Below are 23,465 nucleotides of genomic sequence, written 5' to 3'. Positions count from 1 at the left end.
TAAACATCATTTTTAATGAAAACTGGAGCTACATCTCATCTAATCTGAAATGAAAGGAACTTCTAACCATGTGGCTATGTACTGACAATCTGTGTCATGTGAAGAGGGAAGCTACTGCAAAAAAAAAAAATGGTTCATTTACCAGGGAGAGTTGCATGAAAGGTTTAAATATTTAAAGCTTTTCTTTAGGCACTTCAGTCAATCTGGTGACTTTTCAGCCTACACGGCAGGAAAATCTTTATCCTTCACAGATCAAACGTAACATCAATCTCTACTACTCTCAGTAATGGGAAATGTCAAAGCAACAGTTCCAGGCGAAACCTGAACCAACATTCCTGTGCCAGCCAGTACCAAGCACGTATTAGTATTTTAGCATCAAATTCCATGGGCGTAACAGTCTTTGCCTGTAACAGCGCAACGTCCCAAACGGTCATGTGGCATTTTAAAGACCAAGCATACCTGCTGTGGCAGAAGCTTCCACAGAGAGAGAAAAAATAAGGCCAAAGCCAATGGTGCAAAATATAGTAGATATATTTTATTAATTCAGAATTAATTCCCTACACGTTTTACCAACCGCCTTCTTCAAGGGAGTCTGTTCATCTTGAGCTTTTTCTTCAAACAGAGCAGAACAGTAGCCGGTTGTTTCCCCTTATATACCTCCATAGGCCAAACCCAATTCCAGATGCATAAAGCAGTCACTTCAAGGGACCGTACATTTCCTTACAAAGTGACGCCAAAAGGCCAAAAAGCAAGAGTGTGCAGGAAGCCTGACACATGACTACAAAGGATGGATATAACCCGTACCCAGGTTATAAGTCACCAGTGGTGAATGAGCACTGCAAACTGGATAGTGCAAACACAGAGGGATGATCACTTTCTGTAACAAGAACTTTCATACTTGCTTTTAAGTCTCAGCTCCAAGTCTTCCCTTTAAATTTTTTTAATGACGTATGGAGATTGTAAGGACTGCTGCAGATTGACTAGGGCAGGGGTGACAAACATGTGGCCCGGGGGCTGAATCAGGCCCCTGGAGGGCTCCTATCAGGCCCTCAAGCAACTGGCTGTTGTCTGCTTCCTTCTCACTCTCTTGCTTCCTTCTGCATCTCAGCTTCCTTTGCCATACTTGCTCCTGCACAGGAGCTACAGAGCAAAACCTCTATTTTCTCCATTGGCTGAGGCTCCTTCCTTGAGAAGGAATAGTTTGCTTTGCCAGGTTCTCTCAATCACACAGCACAGCTACTGAGCCAAGACTCTCTTCCTTCTGTTGGCTGAGGTTCTTCCCCCTCCTGGTCCCCTGGGGAAGGAAGGAAAGAGCCAGAGCTTCCTTTGCCCAATTCCCTGGGTCACATGGGAAAGATACAAAGAAAGCATCTTTAAGACCAATGAGTGCTAATGCTTAAGCATATCTTATTTTAAGCTTTTTAGAAATCTTTTGTCTGTATCCTTTATAAAGTTTATAACTCTGCTACCTACATTACATTTTATGACACACATGGCCCAGCCCAACAAGGTCTCATTTAGCTAAGATCCAGCCCTCATAACAAATGAGTTTGACACCCATGGGGGTTCAAAGAACAGCTGGAGACTATTTTAGTGTTCAATCTGTGCCTGTGAATCACTGTTCAACCTCTTCTGTTGTGCTAGTAGCTACCAAAGCCCCATGCAAAATTTTAAAACAAAAGCACTGTTAGTCAAATTTTGCATAACTGGGTTCGACTGCAGTATGTGGAGAGAGATCTGTAAGCCCTCGCTGCTGAATATATTTCCCAGACTTCACCTTAACTATTTGACGTGGGTAATCATATACTTTAAAGTTTCCAAAACAGTTTGATTTCATGGGTTTTGAAATAATAAACTTCGAAAAGGCAGTTCTGTCTCTAATTCAAGGGGTTCCAGATACAGCAGTATTTGTACAGAGCCAGTGCGTTCTTTAAAGATTCACGCAAACCAGTAGGTAGTTCGTATCTGTAGCACCACAATTTTTATTAACAAAAATTCTTTAAAACTTTTGGGACACCTGATGATTTAGAACAAACCTAGCCAAAGTTCATATGAATGCTGATCAATGCACGGAAGAACATTCAAACTAAAATATTTGGTTTAAAATTGGTAAAGCCTGTCTGTTATCTTTACACAATAACCAATATCAACTTAAGGCTGCAGCAAAGAATAGCATATTTTCAGAAGACAATTGTGCCACCAGGCAACTATGAAAAGCATCACAATGTTTTGAAAGCAAGACTCATGTGCGATGTGTAAGTCAATTTTCACTTGAGTCATGCAACCACTCTTAAAGACAGAATGTCAAATGCTAGCTGCAATGGCTGAACAGCTTAAAAGTGGCGTACACCCAGCCGCTCTTTAAAGTGCAAAACACACATGTGCCAAAGTTCCTTTTTCAAGGGGTGGACATCTGAAGCGCTGCTGTGAACAAGTTATACAACTAACCAGCAGTCATGTTACATCCTCCAGCAAAGTGGACTCTAGTATCTCTTATTACCAGCCAAACATGTACTCCATAGCTTTGGACACGATGCTTTCATCTTTCCTCGGAGTCTGTCTGTCAGAAACCACCTAGAAAAGAAAGTCACACACATGGTAAGCATACTTTTCTGGCCAGTTGTTGGTTTATGGTTCTTCTAGACGACACCTGGAATCCTTTTATCTGACACTAATGTGACCAAGACAGTTTCCTCACTTACATTCCTACGTACCTGATAATCACTAGTTGAAGCTTTATAGGCTGTAGCAAGAGGTCTCATTGTAGAAATCCTTTGAACACCTGGAGACTGTACAGGGGTACCTAGTGTTCTCATTGGAGGCGTGAAGGCTGAAGAAGGGGACGATGCAGAACTTCTGTCTGTATTTTCCATGACGCTCTGCAAGCAGAGATAAAATATCCCATTTAAAAACTGTATTCTAGTTCTTTAACCATCTTTTTCAGAAGTCAGCCAGCCTTAGAGGCTGTGATCACACATACTAAATAATGCATTTTCAAATCCACTTTCAATGCACTTTCCAAATGGATTTTACTGTGTGAATGGGTAAAATCCAGTTGGAAAGTGCACTGAAAGTGGATTGAAAGTGCATTATTTATAGTGTGTGTGATCACAGCCTGGATTTCACATCTAGTCTGAGAGGTTGGGTCAGCCCAGCAAAGAGAGAGGGCGCAAAAGCTTTTGCTTGTAGCTGCTTACTGGAATATCTTATCCAGCGATCCAAGGCTACGTGAAGTCAGCAGTGAAGACGGACAGGCAGCAAGATGTATGTCAGACAAGTAACCTGCTAACTGTAGCCATTAGCTGAGAGAAAAGGAGATATGACAGTATGCATTAAGAAGTCTTTATGTTTCCATGGTACAGGGCAAATAATTAATATGGTGTTTATTTTGGAAAAAATATTATGTTTTCAACAAAAAAACCTGCCATGTTGCTAGAACACGACTATCTTACTTCAACCAAACAACAATTTAAGTATTTAAAGTAGACTGTCCTTTAGTTTATTATTCAATCAGAAAAGGTCTCGCAGCTACTTGATCATTTTGCCATTCCAGAATGAAAGTAAAATTCCGAACACAGAACCAAAAACCTTCTGCATTGTTATTCCCACCTGTATCTTGTTATCTGTATTTGTTGCAACAATTTGTTCATTCCCATACCTGATCATGCACAAAACTAGAAGGCTAATGGATACACCTGTCTAGAGCATCAGAACAGATGGGAAATTATCAGGGGAAATGCTGTCCTTCTAAACACTATCCTGACTCAGGGCTGTACTTATTCCAGAGTGCTGATCTCAGCAGGGCAGGGCGGGAATCGACACAACATCCAAGCTCTGTGATGCGTTCGTATTTCTCACTTCATTCCGGATGGCACTTTTAAAGATTGTAATATACTAACTCCATGATTTTTATTAATGTGATGCAGGCCCTCTGAATGCCAATAGTGCACTGCTAATATTATTAATCTGAACCAACTCAAGTCACCAAAAGTGCTCTTAGCAGCTGAGACTATCATTCGACTGGCTCCTATGAATAGTGAGCACTCCCAACAGCCTGACATCTCTCAGAAGCTGAATGGTAGAGTCACAGAAGCACTCTAAATGAAATTCAGAAGCAATGATGTGAGAATAGGTGCCTGGCAACACTGTTCCTCCTTTTGAAACTAAATCATATGAACATATGAAGCTGCCTTATACTGAATCAGACCTTTGGTCCATCAAAGTCAGTATTGTCTTCTCAGACTGGCAGCGGCTCTCCAGGGTCTCAAGCTGAGGTTTTTCACACCTATTTGCCTGGACCCTTTTTTGGAGATGCCAGGGATTGAGCCTGGGACCTTCTGCTTACCAAGCAGATGCTCTACCACTGAGCCACCGTCCCTCCCCGTCCCTTTTCCTCTTGAAAAGACAGAAGGTATGCTGGTTGGGAAGGCAGAGGTCTTGAAGGACATTATACACCCTGCTTTGGATGGGTTCCGCTGACTCAGTTAAGAACTTGAGGTTAGACTGGGCCCAACATTATCGCTGCAGAAGCAAGTTAAGGCAGCTGCAAAAAAGGCTTCCTTCCAACTCAGACTAGCTTGAAAAATGGCCACTAACTTTGTTCTGGCTGATCTGGCCACCTGGATCCATGGCACAGTGACGTCAAGACTAGACTACTATACACAGATCTCCCATCAAAATCCATTTGGAAGCTCCAGTCAGTGCAGAATACCATAGCTAGGCTATTACTAGAAGTTAGATGGAGCATGCACATTACTCCCATTCTGCAGTCGCTCACACCGGATGCCCATCTGCTATCAGGCTCAGTTTAAAGTATGGCTACTACATGTAAAGACCTTGGACCCTCATATCTGGGAAACTGCCTTTCTTTCCCCCATAAGCTTCACTCATCTGAGCAGGGCCTTCTGCAGGTGCATTAATCAACAACTACCATTACATGTGACTCCTCTGTTGTGGAGGTCAGGAGGCTTCCATTCTCCTGGCTTTCCACAAACTCAGCAAAACTGAGTTACTCAAGAGGACTTTTCTATGTACCTCAGGGGTGGCCAAACTGCAGTTCGGGAGCCACATGTGGCTCTTTCACACATATTGGGTGGGTCTCAAAGCTCCCACTGCCCCTTTGGTCAGCTTGGAGAAGGCATTTCTCTCTTTAAATCACCTCTCTAAACCAAGCCAGCTGGCAGCTTAAAGAATCCATTACCTTTAAAGTTGCTCTCTTTCTACTTCTCTCCCCCTCCCCCATTCAATTGCCCCCCTCCCTCCCTGTCTTGTGGCTTTCAAACATCTGACATTTATTCTATGTGGCTCTTACGTTAAGCAAGTTTGGCCACCCCGATGTAGATAATATAGTACCGCTATACAAAATGATTCATAAACCTACTTATATAAACTACTAGGGACCTGTGGTTTTGACTGCTGTGTACGTGTTGCTGTAGTTAGGTCACTCTATATAATTTTGCATCATTCAATGTTAACAATTTTTGGTTCCATTCAGGGTTTTTTTTAATTTCTGGTTGGTTCTCCAATCCAAATCCTATTTCATTATATAATGAAGGTTCCTTCCTGTTGACTGTATTTGCCTCACTCAGCACAATCCATCTTGAGTCCCAGTAAGAAAGGCAGACTGTAAATAACAAAATAAATAAATAAACTCACTTTATCTATGCAGGGTTTCACCCCAATCATGATGGATTCACCAAAAATTCTTCCATCTTTGCTCAAGGCTTTCCGGGCCTGCAATTTTGACTGGTAATGGATATGCATCCAATTCCCCGTGTTGGACATCTGTATAGAAAAATGAAAATGGTTATTAGAAGCTAAAATTAACAAAGCAGGTGATTTTAAAAAAATGTAAGCCACAGCTTTATACTCACCACATGCTTCAGTATGTTTCCATACTGTGCAAACTGTAGCAGGATATATGAAGCAGATCCTTGAGGAAACCTGAAACAGTAATAGGAAGAACCTCACATTACTATTTAACTATCAGAAATAAAATTTAAAACCCTCAATATTAAATATAACTATGCCCTTGGCAATGTTCCCAGAAATGCAGATGCAAGACCCAGCCAGTCTTCAAATACGGCCACAATCACTACTTAGATCAGTCTTGTCACCAATCCCAAAACCCTTACACTTTAGCTTCAGCCTTACACAATAAATAACTATCATAGAATCATAGAGTTGAAAGGGACCTCCAGGGTCATGTAGTCCAACCCCCTGCACAATGCAGGAAACTCACAAACACCTCCCCCTAAATTCACAGAATTTTCATTTCTGTCAAATGGCCATCTAGCCTCTGTTTAAAAACCTCCAAGGAAGGAGAGCCCACCACCTCCCAAGGAAGCCTGTTCCACTGAGGAACCGCTTTAACGGTCAGGAAGTTCTTCCTAATGTTGAACCGGAAACTCTCTTGATTTAATTTCAACCCATTGGTTCTGGTCCTACCTTCTTGGACCACAGAAAATAATTCCATACCATCCTCTATATCAGGGGTGGCCAACGGTAGCTCTCCAGATGTTTTTTGCCTACAACTCCCATCAGCCCCAGCCACTGGCCATGCTGGCTGGGGCTGATGGGAGTTGTAGGCAAAAAAAATCTGGAGAGCTACCGTTGGCCACCCATGCTCTATATGACAGCCTTTCAAGTACTTGAAGATGGTGATCATATCACCTCTCAGCTGCCTCCTCTCCAGGCTAAACATCCCCAGATCCTTCAACCTTTCCTCATAGGACATGGTCTCCAGACCCCTCACCATCTTCATCGCCCTCCTCTGGACCCGTTCCAGCTTGTCTATATCCTTCTTAAAATGTGATGCCCGAAACTGAACACAATACTCCAGGTGAGGTCTTACCAGAGCAGAGTAAAGCGATACCATCACATCACGTGATCTGGACACTATACTTCTGTTGATACAGCCCAAAATTGCATTTGCCTTTTTAGCCACCGCATCACACTGCTGACTCATGTTCAGCGTATGATCCACTAAGACCCCTAGATCCTTTTTGCACATACTATTGCTAAGACAAGTCTCCCCCATCCTATAACCATCCTATAACTATCTCAAGGAATATTTGAGCAGTTGGGAAGAGTTCAGGGCCACACATAAAATATAGTTTCAGTCTATAGCCCTATGCACACAATTAGGCACCGTGCAAGTGGGGGGCCTCCCTTAGCCTCATCCCTTTTTCTTATCTTTCTCTACTTTCCACCCATCACCAACACTCCTCTCTAAGCTGTGGAATCTTGTGAGCAAAAATTCCACTTCGTGAGCTACTGGCATTAAAGGTATGAGCTACTTCATAAATCAGTTTGCTCGGGGGCCATTTTTCCTGAGCTAAAACAAAAATGTGAGCGGGAGGCTAAAAAACTGTGAGCAAGCTCACACTAACCAGCTTAAAAGGAACTCTGCTCATCAGGCAACCAAGCTTGATCTGCTCCTGTCTTTGGCTTTCCCGCCTTCTCTCACCCTGGCAGCTTCCACACAGGAAAACGATGGCCCTTACACAGTACTAGCCTCTGGGCTGGGCCTAGTTGTGCAGGGGGGAATTCACAAGTACTTACAAGAGGGAAGACCTCACTTTCCCTTGTAGTCCCTTCTTCACACACTACTTGTTCTCCCTCCTCCTGGTAACCCTTCACATCTTCAGCTTTCACTGCTCCTTATCTTGTTTTCTCTCATGCACTAACCTACCTCTAACCTGCTCCCCATTGTCAGCTATATTATTTACTTCATGTACACCCTTTCCCTTTCTCAACAATGGGCTCCAATGAAGCTCACATCATTCTCCTGTCCTCTATGTTGTCCTCACAGCTACAAAATCCTCAGGAACATTAGACAGAGAGCATGGCTGGCCCAAGGTCACCTAGCAATCTTCCACAGCAGAGCAGGAATTCAAACTTGGATTTCTCATATCCTAGTCTGAAATTCTAACTACTACATCACACTGGCATTTGTGGGGTGCCCCCTGTTGAACAGTGGGAGACAGCCAATCCTGGATGAGTCGTGCAAGTTGCATGGTATCAAGTGGTGGTAGCTGTCGGGCCTGGCACCAATGAGTTCTCCTTCAAATGCCAAAACAGCCCTACCTCCTCCCCCTGCCCTTTACTGTCAGAAACCAACCTTGAAGGCTAGCAATACTGTTGTGGTTGCTTAGCAACCTCTTCAACACCCTTAATGCTACATTTCTTAAAGCTACAGGAGCTGCTTCCATCCAATATTTTTTAAACATTACCAGATTTTTCTGTGAACATGGGGCTTTTTTCCAGGTTTGTAGAAAGACATGTCTTATTTTGTTCATGGGTCCAGTCTCTAGAATTAAATATCCAGAAATTTGGCCATGCTGAGAATAAGATATATGGCTATGCAAAGAGGGGAAAGGGATTGCGCTTTATGATCCTTAGCTTCCACAAGTCCAGCTGCACTATCATAACAAGCCCTGTGCTTGTACAAGTACACACATCAAGGCTCTTCCATGAAATTGGGCAAACAGGCTAGCACACTTCCACTCTCATATATGTAGCATACAAGCTTTAAACATCGGCAAGAGGTTTATGAGGACATTAAAATTCAGGAGGTCTTATTTTTACCTGAAACTGTTTGCCAGGACAGGAAACAATGCTGCATGAATCTTATTTATCTGATTAGCTGATCCACAATGAAAGGAAAATCACATCAAAGGGGCTTAGCATCCATGATCTTACCCTTTTATTCATGCTTTTGTCATGATTAAACAGGGTTTATTTGACATGGAGATCCAAGACCTTAGAAGTCTTGCTTCTGGGCACTGCTCTTCCATGCAATGGGGAATTCCTTTTAGTGGTTCACTTGCAGAGTATTTTTCTTGTTTGATTGATCCCCATATTCAAAGGATGTTTATGTTGGCCCATTTTAACACGCTTCCTTCTGCCATGTTATATGGGAGATTTAAAAAAAATACCACTCTGATAGACTATGTCCACATGCACCTAGCAGAACTGCTCGGGCTGTGTGTATCACCTACCCAAACACAGTTACCCAGGTGTCATCAAGATGATCCTCTGACGTTAAGGCATCCCCTTGGGTGTAGAACGGATCTAGCTGAGCTGGAGACATTGTTGTCTTCCTGGGTTGTGCAAGACTGGCTGGACTGAACACACCTGAAATTGGCAAGTTTTAAGATGATAAACCTTTCCAAGTGACAGTAGCAGAAATGGAACTGGGCGTTCTAACAAGAAACAGAAAGCAAGCACCAGTGAAGTAACACTAAAACCTACACAAGAGTGCTCAAATGAATACTGCCGACATTTCTAAGCATTTGAGAAGCTTCGGAAGAGAAGGGCTGGGGACAATATGCTGTCCCAAGGCCAGCAGTCAGCGAAAGCTGCACAAGTAATGCCAGCAAACAAAATAACACAAACCAGAATTTTAAATCAAGAGTCCCAAAAGCCCACAAACGAGAGATTTATCATAAATTATGAGCAACATTTTGATGCTTATTTTCTGCCTATTTCAAGCTAATGCTCTACTACAGTGTTTCCCATTTGTGATCTGATACTGGGCCACAAGAAAAGCCAAAGCTAGCCCCACCCCCAGCAAAGCATGACCTCTGTTCTGCTTCCTTCCTTCCGTCTCCCTGTTGTGCAGAGAAAAGCTAGCCTTGAAGACTGACACAGGCTGCAAAGCCTGAGCTCCGTTTGGCTTCCTTCCCCCGTCTGTGTGTTGTACAGAGAGGAGCTGGGCTGCGTCTCCTTTCTTCTCCCCACTCCCAGTGTTTAAGAGAAAAGCTGGAGTCCACTGGCACTTTAGACCCATGAAGTGTTCTTCAAGGTATGAGCTTTCATGTGCCTTGCAGTATGCTCTTTTGGGGAGATTTCCCCGGGAGGTCTGGGCGGCAAAGAAGAGAGTGTGTGTTTTTTTCAGCGGCGACTGGGCTTTCCAGTAGCTATTTTTTTTTACCAAACGACCCCTGGGCAGAATTGTTGCTGGCAGGGGCCATCTGATGGTGAGAAAGGCTTTTTTTTTTCCCCCTCCTTTCTTTCTTTCCTTTCCTGCAAGTGATGCTCTGTCTGTATTCTTGGTGCTGGAAGGGGGGGAGGAAGCAACAGTGGGAGGGCTTCTAGTGCCCTGGCCCCACTGGTAGACATTCTGGTGCTTTTTGAGCATTGTATGAGAGAATTTTGGACTGGATAGTCCACTGGCATGATCCAACATAGCTCCTCTTATGTTCTTTCTCTCCATGTTTTTCTTTTCCTCTCCTTCTATTTCATTTTTTCCCTTTCTCTTTCTTTCCTTCCATTTTTACTGGATGAAACTTTTCTGTTCATCATACTGTTGTTGCAGACATAGGACCTCTGCCAATGAAAAGTTGGCACCCCCAGTTGTAGCCAGCTGGCCTTTCTATGAGATTTCAGTGTGAGTGTGAGAGGTGTGGGCCAGAAAGAGATTGGAGATTACTGCGGTATATCTCAACAGTACTGGAAGTGATGGTACTATGAACTTGGCACCATTTTACTGATCCTGCTTTTAACAGCTGTCTGACACCAAAATTAAACTCCTCCTGTAGATGTTAAAAAGGATGAAAGAAGTTCACTGGCTAAATATCTGCAAAACAGGTTGCTTTTTAAGGCATGGGAAACACAGCCAGTAAAAAGCTGCAAGCCCCTCATAAATATCCTTTTTGGGATAACTGCAGAAAAGCTTGTATGAAGTTCATATAACTTGAAATTAATTCATTAATTGCAGTACAATTCTCTGCTACCTTTCACAGCAATTTCCCAGTGTTTCAGTTAAAGAAAAGTATGAAAAATAGCTGTCAAAAGATTTTCTTGAAACCAAACAAGCTTGGTTATAGCTTGAGTCAGGGTTCCAGTAGTAGCAGCTGAAGGAAGGGTCTACTAAATGTTTCAGCATTTTTTGAGGTAGAGCAGCTGCCAGGGCCCAGTATGGGTGATACACAGTGCTGTCATTCCTGACAGCGATGTCAACAGCACTCCCAACTTCATACACTGGCCAGTGCTGTTGAGGAAGGGGTGTGTAGGTGGTACAGGCAATTGAACATGGGCATTAGGAGTGCTTGCAAGCTGGAGAAGAACACACGAACAGATAGGTGCATGCAGGTGTGGGAGTGGAAAGAGAGGACTGCCCACTTTTCACTCCCATTTTGACTCAGCATGAGTTTCAGAGAAATTTTTCTGAAAACAAAGTTACTTCAGAAGAAGAGGCAGGTTTGGAGAAGTGCCCTGGAAGTGACATCACAGGAAAAGGTGGAGTTTTGGTTCAGTGTGCCCCGGAAGTGACATCACTTGGCCCTTGACACCACAGGAAATGACATAATTCCTGTCTCCTGGCTCCACCCCCAAAGTCTCTTAGCTCCACTCCCAAATTTTAGTGGGCCACGAAGGAGAAGTATAAAAATAACTGGGGCACAGGAAAGAAAATTTTGGGAAACCCTGCTCTACTAGAATGTTCTAACAGTACTATTCTAAGCAGTTACCTGAAAACAAAGGGACTTACTTCTGAGTAAACTTGCACAGAGTTGTGCTATGAGATAAGCTGGACCTACAACCGCATTTAAGTCAGATCCAGAAGAAGAGAGGAAAACTCCAGCAGCACCTTCAAAACTAACAAAACTTGTAGCAGGGTATGATGCAGTTATACTTCACTGGGTTCACAGATGCAGTGATTTGCCTAGCTTGCCATAAACACTGCACGAAGCAGAGTATTCTTTTTGGTATTTTTGTCTTTTTATGTGCATGTGTGCATGAAAGAGAGTGTGCACCTGGAAGTCATGGCAACCTCTGGTGACTGAGCCCTACTGGGGGCATGGAGGATATTCAGAAAGATGGCTGAATAAAACCTGCCCCCAGCCTCCTGGCTCTGATATTCCAAGGAGGTCTCCCATTCAAGTACTTGACAAGAGTCGACCCTGCTTATCTTCCAAGGTCCACCAAGATCAGGCTTGCCTCAGCTAACCAGTCTAGCCAAGAAGAGTATTCTTGATCGGATGTCCTACCTGTGCCAGGGGCTGTTGGCATAGATCCAGCCATTGGACTCTGCGTTACTGAGAAGCCAGCCTGCATAAAAAGACAGAAATCTGCCATTCAAAATGATTTTGCAACCTCAGAAAAGAAAAGTAGTTCAATAGTGTAAAGAGGCAATTTGACAGTAAGACAACGACACTGATATGAAAACATTCATGTGAACCTAAGAATTTGCCAGGAAAAATAAGTGAGCAAGTTCACCTTGATGGAAATAAGGACAAATTATTTATTATTTGAAGTCTAAACAACAAAGGGATGATATAGCAATGAAACTGGGGCGCACTTGCTTGCATTGCCTCCAGAGGTACAGTCTGGCTAATCCAATGCCCAATTTGCATCCTCTGTCTTTTTGGCAGTCATACACAGCCACAGATGAAGTTCCATTCTTCTGCAATGCTGTGATAGATTAGTCAAGGCTTATTGCTCTCCAAGGGCAGAACAGGGTAAATAAGAGGAATACACACTGATTGACACACTGGAATGAGAACACAAGAAATGGTGAATGCTCACAGGCTTCCACAGCTTAATACAGCAACAGTTGGGTTTATCTTTTAAATTATTTGATATGGGGTGAATTTGTAGTAGAACTATGTAGTGCAGGGGTCCCCTGGGCTGTGGACCGGTACCAGTTCGTGGCCTGCTAGCATCCGGGCCGTGAGTTGTATAATTATTTCATTATATATTACAATGTATTAAGAAGAAGACAACACCGGATTTATATCCTGCCCTCCACTCCGAATCTCAGGTTGGCTTACAATCTCCTTTATCTTCCTCCCCCACAACAGACACTCTGTGAGGTAGGTGGAGCTGAGAGAGCTCTCACAGAAGCTGCCCTTTCAAGGACAACTCTGTGAGAGCTATGCCTGACCCAAGGCCATTCCAGTACCTGCAAGTGGAAGAGTGGGGAATCAAACCCAGTTCTCCCAGATAAGAGTCTGCACACTTAACCACTACACCAGCCTAATAGAAATAAAGTGCACAATTTCATCATCCCGAAACCATGCCCCCCCACCCCGGTCCATGGAAGAATCGTCTTCCACAAAACTGGTCCCTGGTGCCAAAAAGGTTGGAGACCACTGATGCAGTGGATTCTGAGTTGTTGAGACCACTTCTAACTTTGTTAGCTGTCCTGAACTGGTTGGAAGGGTGGGATACAGACATGAAATATCTAGGCCAGTTTTAATAGGGCTGCAATATTAAAACATTATATAAAATATATTTATCTTGTTAAAGTACTTTTCTATCCCACCCTTCCCTCGAAGGTGCTGAAGGCAATACAGGTTTTTCTCCCCTTGCCCAGGTTACCATGAAAACCTTTAAATAATTATCATCCCACAACTACCACAGTATATAACTTTGTTTCACAGCAAATATTCATCCAAGTTCACAGGGAGAGCCTGATTTCAAGCCAGATTATCTGAGGGGAAACAGTTGGGCTGCACAGCATACAGCACAAGCCCATCCCAAGAAAGGCCTGTATTTAGGAGATTTTTTTCAATAATTTAGTTTCTATGTTTGTTTGTTTTAAAGTAATGTTACAGTACTGTGCGTTGCCTTTTAATGTCATCTAGCTCAAAATGCAAATAAAGTTGAACATTCTTAATCCATTTGAGTTTTCTCCACTCTTTCTTTTCTCCAGCCTTCAAAGCTAAGCTTTGAAAGAACTACCCGAAGAGATATTTCAGCAGGGTTTCCATTTATTGTATTATTTCGCTTTTTAAAGACTTTACAAGCACTGCTAGCAGTTCTGTACAATCTACATGCAAGTCTACTCTGATTGAATACAAACTATAAACGTTTACCGTGCTGTGTTGCCACAAGGACACTAAGAGAAGCTAACAAAATTAAAACTATTGCAGTAAGCCACTAAGTAAATAAAGGATTATGGATGAATAAATATGAACTAATGAGTGTAAACTGAACAAACGGAACAGCAGCACCATCAAATTAATTTATAGAGTGATAAAAGAGCAATAAAAAAACAGTGGTAAAATAAGAAAGAAGTCAATAATTATTCCACTTTTTTGGCATTACGGCATTTGGTTAGATCTAAACTTCTCTTGGGTCAATAAAAAGGCTCTTCTGAAGGTGAGGAGGGGGCACAGAAGGGAAAAGATATGGCAATTCCCCCCCTGCACTCTGACCCTATGTTGTACCCAACAGGAGCCCCTCCCCCATCTCAAACAATATACACAGCACTTGGGACAACAGTAAGCAAGTACAGGATGGCAGAGAAATCATTTTGTGATCCCACGTGCAAAAAGCTCACTCTTCTTTCAGCTGCAACTGCTGTTGCTGCAAGAAATAGTGCAGGCTGAAAATGCCTGGGCTCATCTAAAGTGGAAAAGAAGCTCGGAGAAACGTGTTTTTTCCCCCCTTATCTTTTTGGTATAAGTGTATTAGATGCAACAGATTTATTTTTTAATTCATTTAATTTTAGTAGATTTTTATTCTGCCCTTCCTGTAAAGCAGTTTCAGGGTAGATTATAACAAAAGAAAACGTAACACAATGGTTAAAAAAATCCAATGGTTCAGTAATCAGAATCCAATGGTTCAGTTAAAAAAATCCAACGGTTCAGTAATCAAAACCATCTAATATAAGAGCAAGTGACATAATTTACATTTTAACATACTGCCAGATGAGGGTTTCTTAACTAGCTCAATATACTTACGTTCTGTGTATGCAAGAAAATATTCTTAAACAGTATGTTGATTTTAAAAGGCATCCCATTAAACAAAGTTTCTGTCTGAAATGCTGAAGAACTATTATCAGAGTTCTGTTAGCCTCAATCCCAGCCATCTTGTGGTTGGCTTCACCTGCCATGGCAGCCATTTGAAGGTTGTGCCCTCCACCCTCTGTCAGAATTACAAATGTGTTGGCAGGCTCAAAAGGGATGGAGCCCCACAGCTTAGATTATTCTCACCCATTGTTTTAGGGAAGGGAAAAGGGTAAAGAAAAGAAACACTGAACATCAGCATGCTTTTAAAAATGGCTTTTATATCTTCCCTACCTAACCATACAGACGATACCATGTTAAACTGCTCTGTGCACAAAGTAAGCCTATAAACATGGTGAGTACATTTCTAGGACCTATAGGATTTTGGTTGTTTTTAAAGCAAACACACCTAGTGACAGTGGAAGATTTGCTTGAAAATCTGAAAAAAGCAGAACAATTCAATTACCAGCTGCATATTTCAATGTAACTTTCCATGCTTGTTTTATGGTCACTTACAGGCCTTCTTGAAGTTAAGGGTGTGGATCCCAGACCTGGGCTAGCTACTTCATCATATATACTTCTAACTGGTGGAGCACCCCCTTTATCTTTGTGCGTTGGAACTACTGGCTGTGGAGGAGATCCACCTAAGTGAAGACAGAACAATTAAAATGGTATTAGAGCATCTTAGAATCAACTCTTTATCATCTGTAAAATCTTCCTACACCTAGTCAAAATGAGTCACTTGCAAAACAACATTTACATCCTAAGAATAAAAAAAACTAATGACTAAGTTTGAGCACCAATGATTTTGCATATTTTTATTCTCATATGCCCCATCTTACTAACAAATAAGGCAAGAGTTTGTGAAATACAAAGTAGAGAATCAACATCTTCCTTACCCATGTTTACAAAAATGAACTGCAACTCTCCTGTGTTTACAAATCTCTCATATTTACTAAAAAAGCAGCATAACAGAACAAAATATTCCACAGCTATATTTGGATTAGAAAACAGCAGTACTGACATTGCCTTAACAGCCACCATAAACAGCGAAGAACAGTGCTCTGGCAAAATCTGAGGTTGTTTTTTTTTACTAATGTAACACATCAGAAGTGATTAATCATTTCATTAAAAAGCACACTGAAACATGCCAAGCAATCCTCCAATATATCTTGGTGATACTCTAATTTCAATTTTTCAGGCAAGAGAACCAAGTTTTAAAACAAGATGTCACTTGACCAGCATTGTTGATTTCACTGCTAAACAGATTTTCAAGTGGCCTCTGAGGCTATAAGCCAGTATGAAATAAGAGTAATTCAAATAGAGTAAAAACATCCTTGATGTGGGATTCCAACACAAGAGATGACATACTACAAGCTTCACTCTGCTGGACTGTTTTGAATCCATCCCATAATAAATACAGATGCAATAGTTCACTTTGCTGGATAGATATGAAAAAACAGTACCTGCATTTTCCAGAAAGAAAGAGATAAATGATCATAGTTCCTAACAGCCAAAGTGCACACAACATTTAAAAAGAAAAAAGCGTACACAGGTGATTTTCCTTCCAAACCAAAAAGTCCAAAACTGTCTTATTGCTATTTGGAGGAAAGCTGAAAAAGCAGCTTTCCAGCAATCTTCTAGGCCGTGAAGTGCTCTTTTTATATCTGCAGAAAGCAACTGAATATGGATGATCCTTGCATCCAAGATTAGATAAATGGAATACATACTACTACATTAGGCCCACAGTACTGCATTTAGACTCACCCTTGGAAGGTCAAGACTACTCAAAGGTTTGGCCTGGGCAGATACTCTCCTTATAGTGCAAGTTCTAATTCAGACCTATCTTACCAGCAAGCAAAGGAGATCTCATTTCCATTATCCCAGCTGAAGAGCCAGTTAAAGAACGAGTCTGCGGTGTCACTGGAGTTGGTAAGTCCCCCATCAAAAATCCAGGAAGGAATTGAGCACCAGCACTTGGCTTTGGAGAAGTAGGGGAGCCGAGCGTCATTGGCTCAGCACCTATGTTGGAAAACACCATTTGTGAGAATTACCTTAACAAGTCTGTTCAAGGCAGCTGAAGAGTAGTCTTGCCAAAGTCTCCATGTGCATCACTTTAGAGGCTAACAAAACACCCTAGAACATTTACCATGCAACTCTAGGCAGTGTTACTGTAGCATAGCTCTGTGCGCTTTGACTGGTGAAAGTCTGCACAGCATCACACTGTTAGCTTCTTGATTTGTACCCAAATGAATTCAGTAATACAAGGGTATGTGCTCCCCTTTAAAAGTGAGAAGCACTATGTATCTGAGGCTACCCCCAAGCATTTGCGCTTGAAGGCTCAGACAAATTCATGGTTAACTAGTAAGCTTTCTGGCCATGCACAGGCTGGTATGCCACAACTCCCAATCTAAGACCAGCTTGCTTTTGACATTGGCCTCCTAGTTACCCCTTTAGACACCAGGTTAAAAGCCCCGTGGCGCAGAGTCGTAAAGCTGCAGTACTGCAGTCCTAAGCTCTGTTCACGACCTGAGTTCAATCCCCGGTGGAAGCTGGGTTTTCAGGTAACCGGCTCAGGTTAACTCAGCCTTCCATCCTTCTGAGGTCGGTGAAATGAGTTCCCAGCTTGCTGGGGGGTAAGTGTAGATGACTGGGGAAGGCAATGGCAAACCACCCTGTAAAAAGTCTGCCGTGAAAACACTGTGAAAGCAACGTCACCCCAGAGTCAGAAACAACTGGTGCTTGCACAGGGGACTTTTGCTTTCCTTTCCTAAAATGAACATATTCTCCCAGGTCTTTAAACAAAACCCCCAAACCTATCCGTTTTGATGGCTGCTTCTCTCTCTCTCTCTCTCAGACAATACAATTTTTTAACATTGTGGGGCTTCTATTTCCAAAGGGGTAGAAATATTAACAAAACTAAATCAGAGTGTAGTAGTGCCTTGAAGAGACAAAATTTAATCCAGTACCAGTGGTGAGTCAGAGTTAATTTAATATGACATCCCTGAGCTCTGACTCAGGATAGCTTATGCTGGAATATGTGTCAGCACAATAGTAAGGAGTCCAAGTAGCACCTTTAAGACTAACAAATCTTATTGTAGTATAAGCTTTCAAGCCACACAGCTCTCTTTGTCAGATGAAACACATTCATTAGCAGTGTTTCCTGAAACCTTATGCTACAATAAAACTTGTTAGTCTTAAAGGTGCTACTGGACTCTTAACTATTTTGCAGCAACAGACTAACATGACTAACTCCTCTGGATAAGTGTGAGCAGGTGCTGCCGAACTCCTGTTCCATTCTGAGACTGCAGAAATATGAACATACTGTCACAGCTTTTTTTTAGCAGGATCGCACTTGATGTCAGAGGTGTGGCCTAATATGCAAATGAGTTCCTACTGAGCTTTTCCCACAAAAAATGCCGTGTGAAACAATGGTGGCATCAGGGGGGGTGGCCTAAAATGCAAATGAGTTCCTGCTGGGCTTTTTCTACCAAAATCCACCTTGCATACTGTTTTTAAACAGCCATTTCAATACATTGGGGAGGCAGGATCAAATGAGGGGGGTGTTGTTTTTAAGAAAAATCAGTTTGTTGCTATAACATTTTTGGTCTGGGCCCCTACCTGGTGGAATGATCCCCCACTGGAGATCTGGGCCCTGCAGGACCTATCCACATTCCACAGGGCCTGTAAGATGGTGCTCTTCCACCAGGCTTTAACTTGATCCAACGGGTGTCCTTTTAAGTCACCGCTCCCCCCAGCACACTACCATCAAGGTGCTCAAGTTGTGCTGAAAGCTTCCAGCCTACACGCTGTTGTGAGGTCTTCTGCCAGCTGTACAGATTACTAGAATACAAAGCAGTAGTCAAGTGCACCTTTAAGACCAACTAAGTTTTATTCAGAATGTAAGCTTTCATGTGCTCTAAGGAGACTTCATCAGACAAAAATGGCAAGCAGTCCTAAATATAGAGAAAGTTGGCAGTGAGCTAAGATGCAGAGCAGGGGTGTCAAACTCATTTATTATGAGGGTTGGCTCTTCCATAAATGAGACCTTGTCGAGCCAGGCCAGGCTATGTTGGGCCAGGCCATGTGTGTACCTATTTAAGATTAGGTAACAGAAATATAAACTTTTTAAAGGACACAGACAAACACGACTAATATTTTTTTTTAAACTTAAAACATTAGCACTTGTTGGTCTTAAAGGTGCTTTCTTTGTATTTCTCCCATGGGATCCGGGGAACTGGGCAAAGGAAGCTCTAGCTCTTTCCCTCTTTCCCCTGGGGTACCAGGAGGGGGAGGAGCCTCAGCCAATGGAGAAAATAGAGGTTTTGCTCTGTAGCTCCTGTGTGATTGAGCAAGCCTTGCAAAGCAAGCTGAGATGCAGAAGGAAGCAAAAGAGAGAAGGAAGCAGACGACAGCCAGTTGTTCAGGGGCCTGATAGGAGCCCTCCTGCGGCCTGATTTGGCCCCTGGGCCACATGTTTGACACACCTGATGTAGAGTCATGGAAATGTTTTTAGCAGATTAAAAGAATCACAAATTGGGGCCTGTGTTTGTTAGTGTTGTTAACTGGCTGAAACAACAATGGAGGGTGATAAAAAGCAGATTGATGTAATAGGTGTAAAGTGCCATAAATAAGAGTTTGTTGTAAGTTCTGGGTTTAAATAGAGGGCATTAGTTTCTCAAGAGGTTTACACATCATTCTAGTTTGCCATTAGAAAAAAAGAATACATTAAAATATAGTAGAAGATGGGTTAGTATATGTAATAAGATAAACAGCCAATATCCCTTATTTGAATAGGTCAATCCAAAAAAACCCCAATATTCTGATACACTTCTCTAAAGGAGAAATACATTCTAGGATTAGTGTTCTTGGATCTGATTTCATATATCTGTAGTTATGCTTTTTAATTTTGATGTGGTTCGTTTTAATGTTGTTTAAATGCTAAGCCGCCCTGAGCTCGCCTGTGAGATAGGGCGGGGTATAAATTGAAAAATTTAACTTAAATAAAATAACTAGTAAAAGGCGGAGAATAACTGCATAAAAAAAAACCCCAAATCAATAAAGAAGCTCTCCAAACACTGTCGGGATTGGACCTCCTCCTTCAAGGCATACCTGAAGGGCTCAAGGCAGTGTAACTTTCCCCCGAGAAGCAGGCGCAGGGACGGGGCGAGAGCGCTTGAGGGACTTCCTTTGCACTGAGGTTCACCCGCGGGCGCCCAGCCCATCTCTTGTCAAAGTTCGGAACCCCGCTGACGTCACAGGCCGCGAACACCTGAAGCGCTCGCTCTCGCCTCTCCCCCCCCGCCACCTGTGCGCATGCGCTCGCCTTAGAACCCTCTCGAGGCGCCGGCGCTTGGACGGCAATGCCTAACCCCACAATCGCCAAGAAGGCGAAAGGCGCGGGAAAAGGAAAGCTCGCTGGCCCGCTCACCACCGAAAGGAAGGAGCCGCGGCGCCGAAGAAGCTGAGGAGGCCACTCACCCACGGAGGGAGTCAGCGGCAGCTCCATGGCGAAGGCGGCCATACGCCCCACACGCGGACAGGCTTCCCCGTCAGGCAGGACTGGGCACTTTCAAATGCAGCGGAAGCGCGGCGGGATGGCAGTCGTCACTTCCTGCAGAGAGAGGGCGCGTCGTGGGTGTCGCCATTTTGACCATAGAGAGGACGGACCTAAGGCTAGTTCCTAGTGGAAATCCCACCCACCCCGTTCTCGTAAATGAGCGAATCGGAGTTCCGTGGCACTTGAGGAATTTTCAGTTTTTATTCCCGCCCTGTGAAGTTCCTGCAGCGTGCAGAAGTAGGGTTGCCTGATCCAAATCAAGAAATATCTGGGGACTTTGGGGGTGGAGCCAGGAGCAAGGGAAATAATGAGCATTGGAAATAATGAAGGGGGGCACCTTCTTTGCTCCAATCTTTTTGAAATTTGGGAGGGTATTTTGAGGAGAGGCACCGGATGCTGTGCTGAACATTTGGTGCCTCTACCACAAAAAACAGTCTTCCCCAGATACCCACAGATCATTTCTCCATTATTCCCTATGGGAATCGGTCTCCATGGAGTGCCCAAGAGACATTTCCTCCCTCCCTCAACGTTTTCTGATGACCCTGAAGCAGGGGGAGGGCCTCCAAACCGGGGGATCCCCTGCCCCCACCTGGGGTTGGCAACCCTATGCAGTGGGGTTAGAGTAGATGACCCGAGGGATCCCTTCAAACACGATGATTCTGTGATTGGTTCATCTTGAAGGTGCTGCTGGAAGACCAGCTGTTAATTTCGCTGCAGTGATACCCCAATAGTGTTGCCAATTCCCAGGTGGGGGGCAGGGGATTCACGGTTTGGAGGCCTCCCCCTGCTTCAGGGTCATCAGAAAGGAAGGGAAATGTCTGCTGGGGACTCCATTATTCCCTATAGAGATCGATTCCCATAGGGTATAATGGAGAAATGATCTGGGGCTTTGGATGGGGGGCATAGCATCCAGTGCCTCTCTCTAAAGTATCTAACAAATTTCAAAAGGATTGGACCAGGGGGTCCAATTCTATAAGCCCCCAAAAAGGTACCCCTGTCCATTATTTCCAATGGAGAGAAGCCATTTAAAAAGAGCATAGTCCCTTTAAATGTGATGGCCGGAACTCCCTTTGGAGTTAAATTATATTTGTCATGACCTTGCTCCTGGCTCCACCCCCAAAGTCCCCAGTTATTTCTTTAATTTGACCTGGCAACCCTATCCCCCAAGCTGATGGCTTTAGTTCACACTAAAATCCACCACCACCACCCCCGACAAAATGCGTCACATTTTTCATTAGGATCTAACCAAAATGCCCCTAAACGGTGTGCAAGCCTTTGGGTTCTACAGAAGTGATTGTCATGTTCTTAGAGAAAGGTGAGGTGGGGGAGGGATATCATGCAAATCGAAGCTTATTTATCAGGAGAAGTTTGTGTTTCTATACATTAAGCCTCTATTAAAAGGGCAAGACACTTTGCCAGACTTGTTGGCAATTCTATGATTACGGTCTCTTTAACTTTTTAAACCATTCTTCATACTTAATTTAGAATTTTAAGGAATTACAGAAATGGACAAGCAAGTAGTAAAAACTCCAGTTACCACTTGGAGGTTAGCAATATATTTTTTTATTTATTTCATAAAATTTGTATCCCACCCTCCCCTTATGGGCTCAGGACAGCTAACGACATTTTAAAATCAACAATTCAACTTAAAAGCAAGACAATATAATAAAAATAGCAATATACCAACTTACAAGCTATAGGCTAGTCATCCAAGATTCGTAATCCTACCTTTATGCAGAAGTCAAGCTTAAAGGCTTGATTGCTTGGATTCTCTGCAGTAAGCTGTGCTTGCAGAAAGGGCCGTTGTATCACCACCAAAAGGCTGGCTATGTTTTGTGGTGGTGAGAGCAGGTCCTAGTTGTGTGGTGGCTGCTGCTGTTAGTGGGCCAGGCCTAAGGGCACCATAGCAACTGCTGCCAAGCTGGGCTAAATCATATTGGTGGTGAGTTTCTAGTAGTTGCTACTGGGCCTATCATTGGTGAGCCCCTCTCCATCAGGGGACATGATGATCTGAGGGAATGGGTCTTTCCAGGCCAGTTTCGGCCTCCCAGTCTACTCCTGCTCTCCTTCCCACAGCTTTGCTTTCCAGAAACTGAGGCTTGGACTGCTCAGCAATAGTGCTGTGGTTTCCAAGCAACTGCAATAGCCACAGAGTTCAGTGGACATTCTTAAAGCTACAGATGTTGTTTCTGTTCTTTTCGGGAATTTTAATTCCATGATGTATTGATTCCCTCAGATTTCAGATTTTTCTCTTCAAATTCAGGATTGTTTCAGGTTTGAAGTGAAATCCCCACCCCCAGTCTGTCCCTACCTCCATTTTGCTGCTCTATCAATTGTACTGTAGCACAGCTGAGACTCAGATGTATGTCTAATACCAGGAGAGTTTCAGGCCTGTCTGAAGCAGATATGCCAACTTCCAGGTGAACAAACAAAACCAAAAAGGAAGTCGTGCACAGAAACCAAAACAACAAAGCAAAGAGCTCATGGCTATAACAAACTGCAAAATGTTATAGAAATCATGCACACAATGGAAAGTCAAAGTGCTTAACTCGCAAAGCATAAACCAAACCTGAAATAATAAATGCTGACTGGAGAAAAAATACAGCGCTGTTTTGCGCGGGCTGACTTTACCATTAGTTCTTAAAGAGCCCAAGCTCCAATTCCTCCAGCAACCGTTTGTTGCCTCTCTATATGTTCAGTTACCATTGCTAGTAGCCATCAATGGGTCTCTTCTTGAATCTGTCTGTCCCCTTTTGAATGCTATCTATGCTTGTGGCCATTACTACCTCTACTGGCAGTAAATTCCACAGTTTAATTACTTGACGAGTACAAAAATGTTTCATTGTGGCTGTTCTGAACCTATTCCCCAAGAAGTTCACTGGGTGCTCCTAAGTTTTATTATGGGATGGGGGGAACCCTCCCTTGATTCACTTTCTCCACCCCATACATAATTTTATCAGCCTTTTTCATGTCTCTCCTTATGTATGCTTACACAGAAGGAAGTCTTACTTTGTCCCACCTGTTACATGAGGAAATAATAAAGATTATAGGCTGCTTAGTGTATGAGGGAGAACACCCTAATAACATTTATGAATGCTATAGAATACAGAGAGAATATCTCATAATATTAGACTTTAGAGTAATTTAATTAAAGAAGTCAGCAGTAG

General features: G+C 43.0%; 1 protein-coding gene across 1 annotated transcript; it reads right to left on the bottom strand.

The window, feature by feature from the left end:
- Positions 1-1,955: 1,955 nt before the first annotated feature.
- On the bottom strand, positions 1,956-22,392 carry NUP35 (nucleoporin 35). Its single transcript, XM_060256898.1, has 10 exons — positions 22,027-22,392; positions 20,220-20,352; positions 16,590-16,760; positions 15,255-15,382; positions 11,994-12,054; positions 9,003-9,138; positions 5,874-5,943; positions 5,656-5,784; positions 2,715-2,879; positions 1,956-2,574 (listed from the first exon to the last, which is right to left on the bottom strand). Exons 2-10 carry the CDS (start codon positions 20,260-20,262, stop codon positions 2,497-2,499), a joined length of 981 nt encoding a protein of 326 aa, XP_060112881.1. The 5' UTR covers positions 20,263-20,352; positions 22,027-22,392; the 3' UTR covers positions 1,956-2,496.
- Between the last annotated feature and the right edge of the window lie 1,073 nt (positions 22,393-23,465).

The sequence above is a fragment of the Heteronotia binoei genome, chromosome 16 (genome assembly GCF_032191835.1).
Source record: "Heteronotia binoei isolate CCM8104 ecotype False Entrance Well chromosome 16, APGP_CSIRO_Hbin_v1, whole genome shotgun sequence".
In the NCBI taxonomy this organism is placed as follows: domain Eukaryota; kingdom Metazoa; phylum Chordata; class Lepidosauria; order Squamata; family Gekkonidae; genus Heteronotia; species Heteronotia binoei.
The sequence above is the reverse complement of the archived record's forward strand: the minus strand, read 5'-3'. Positions and strand labels throughout refer to the sequence as shown.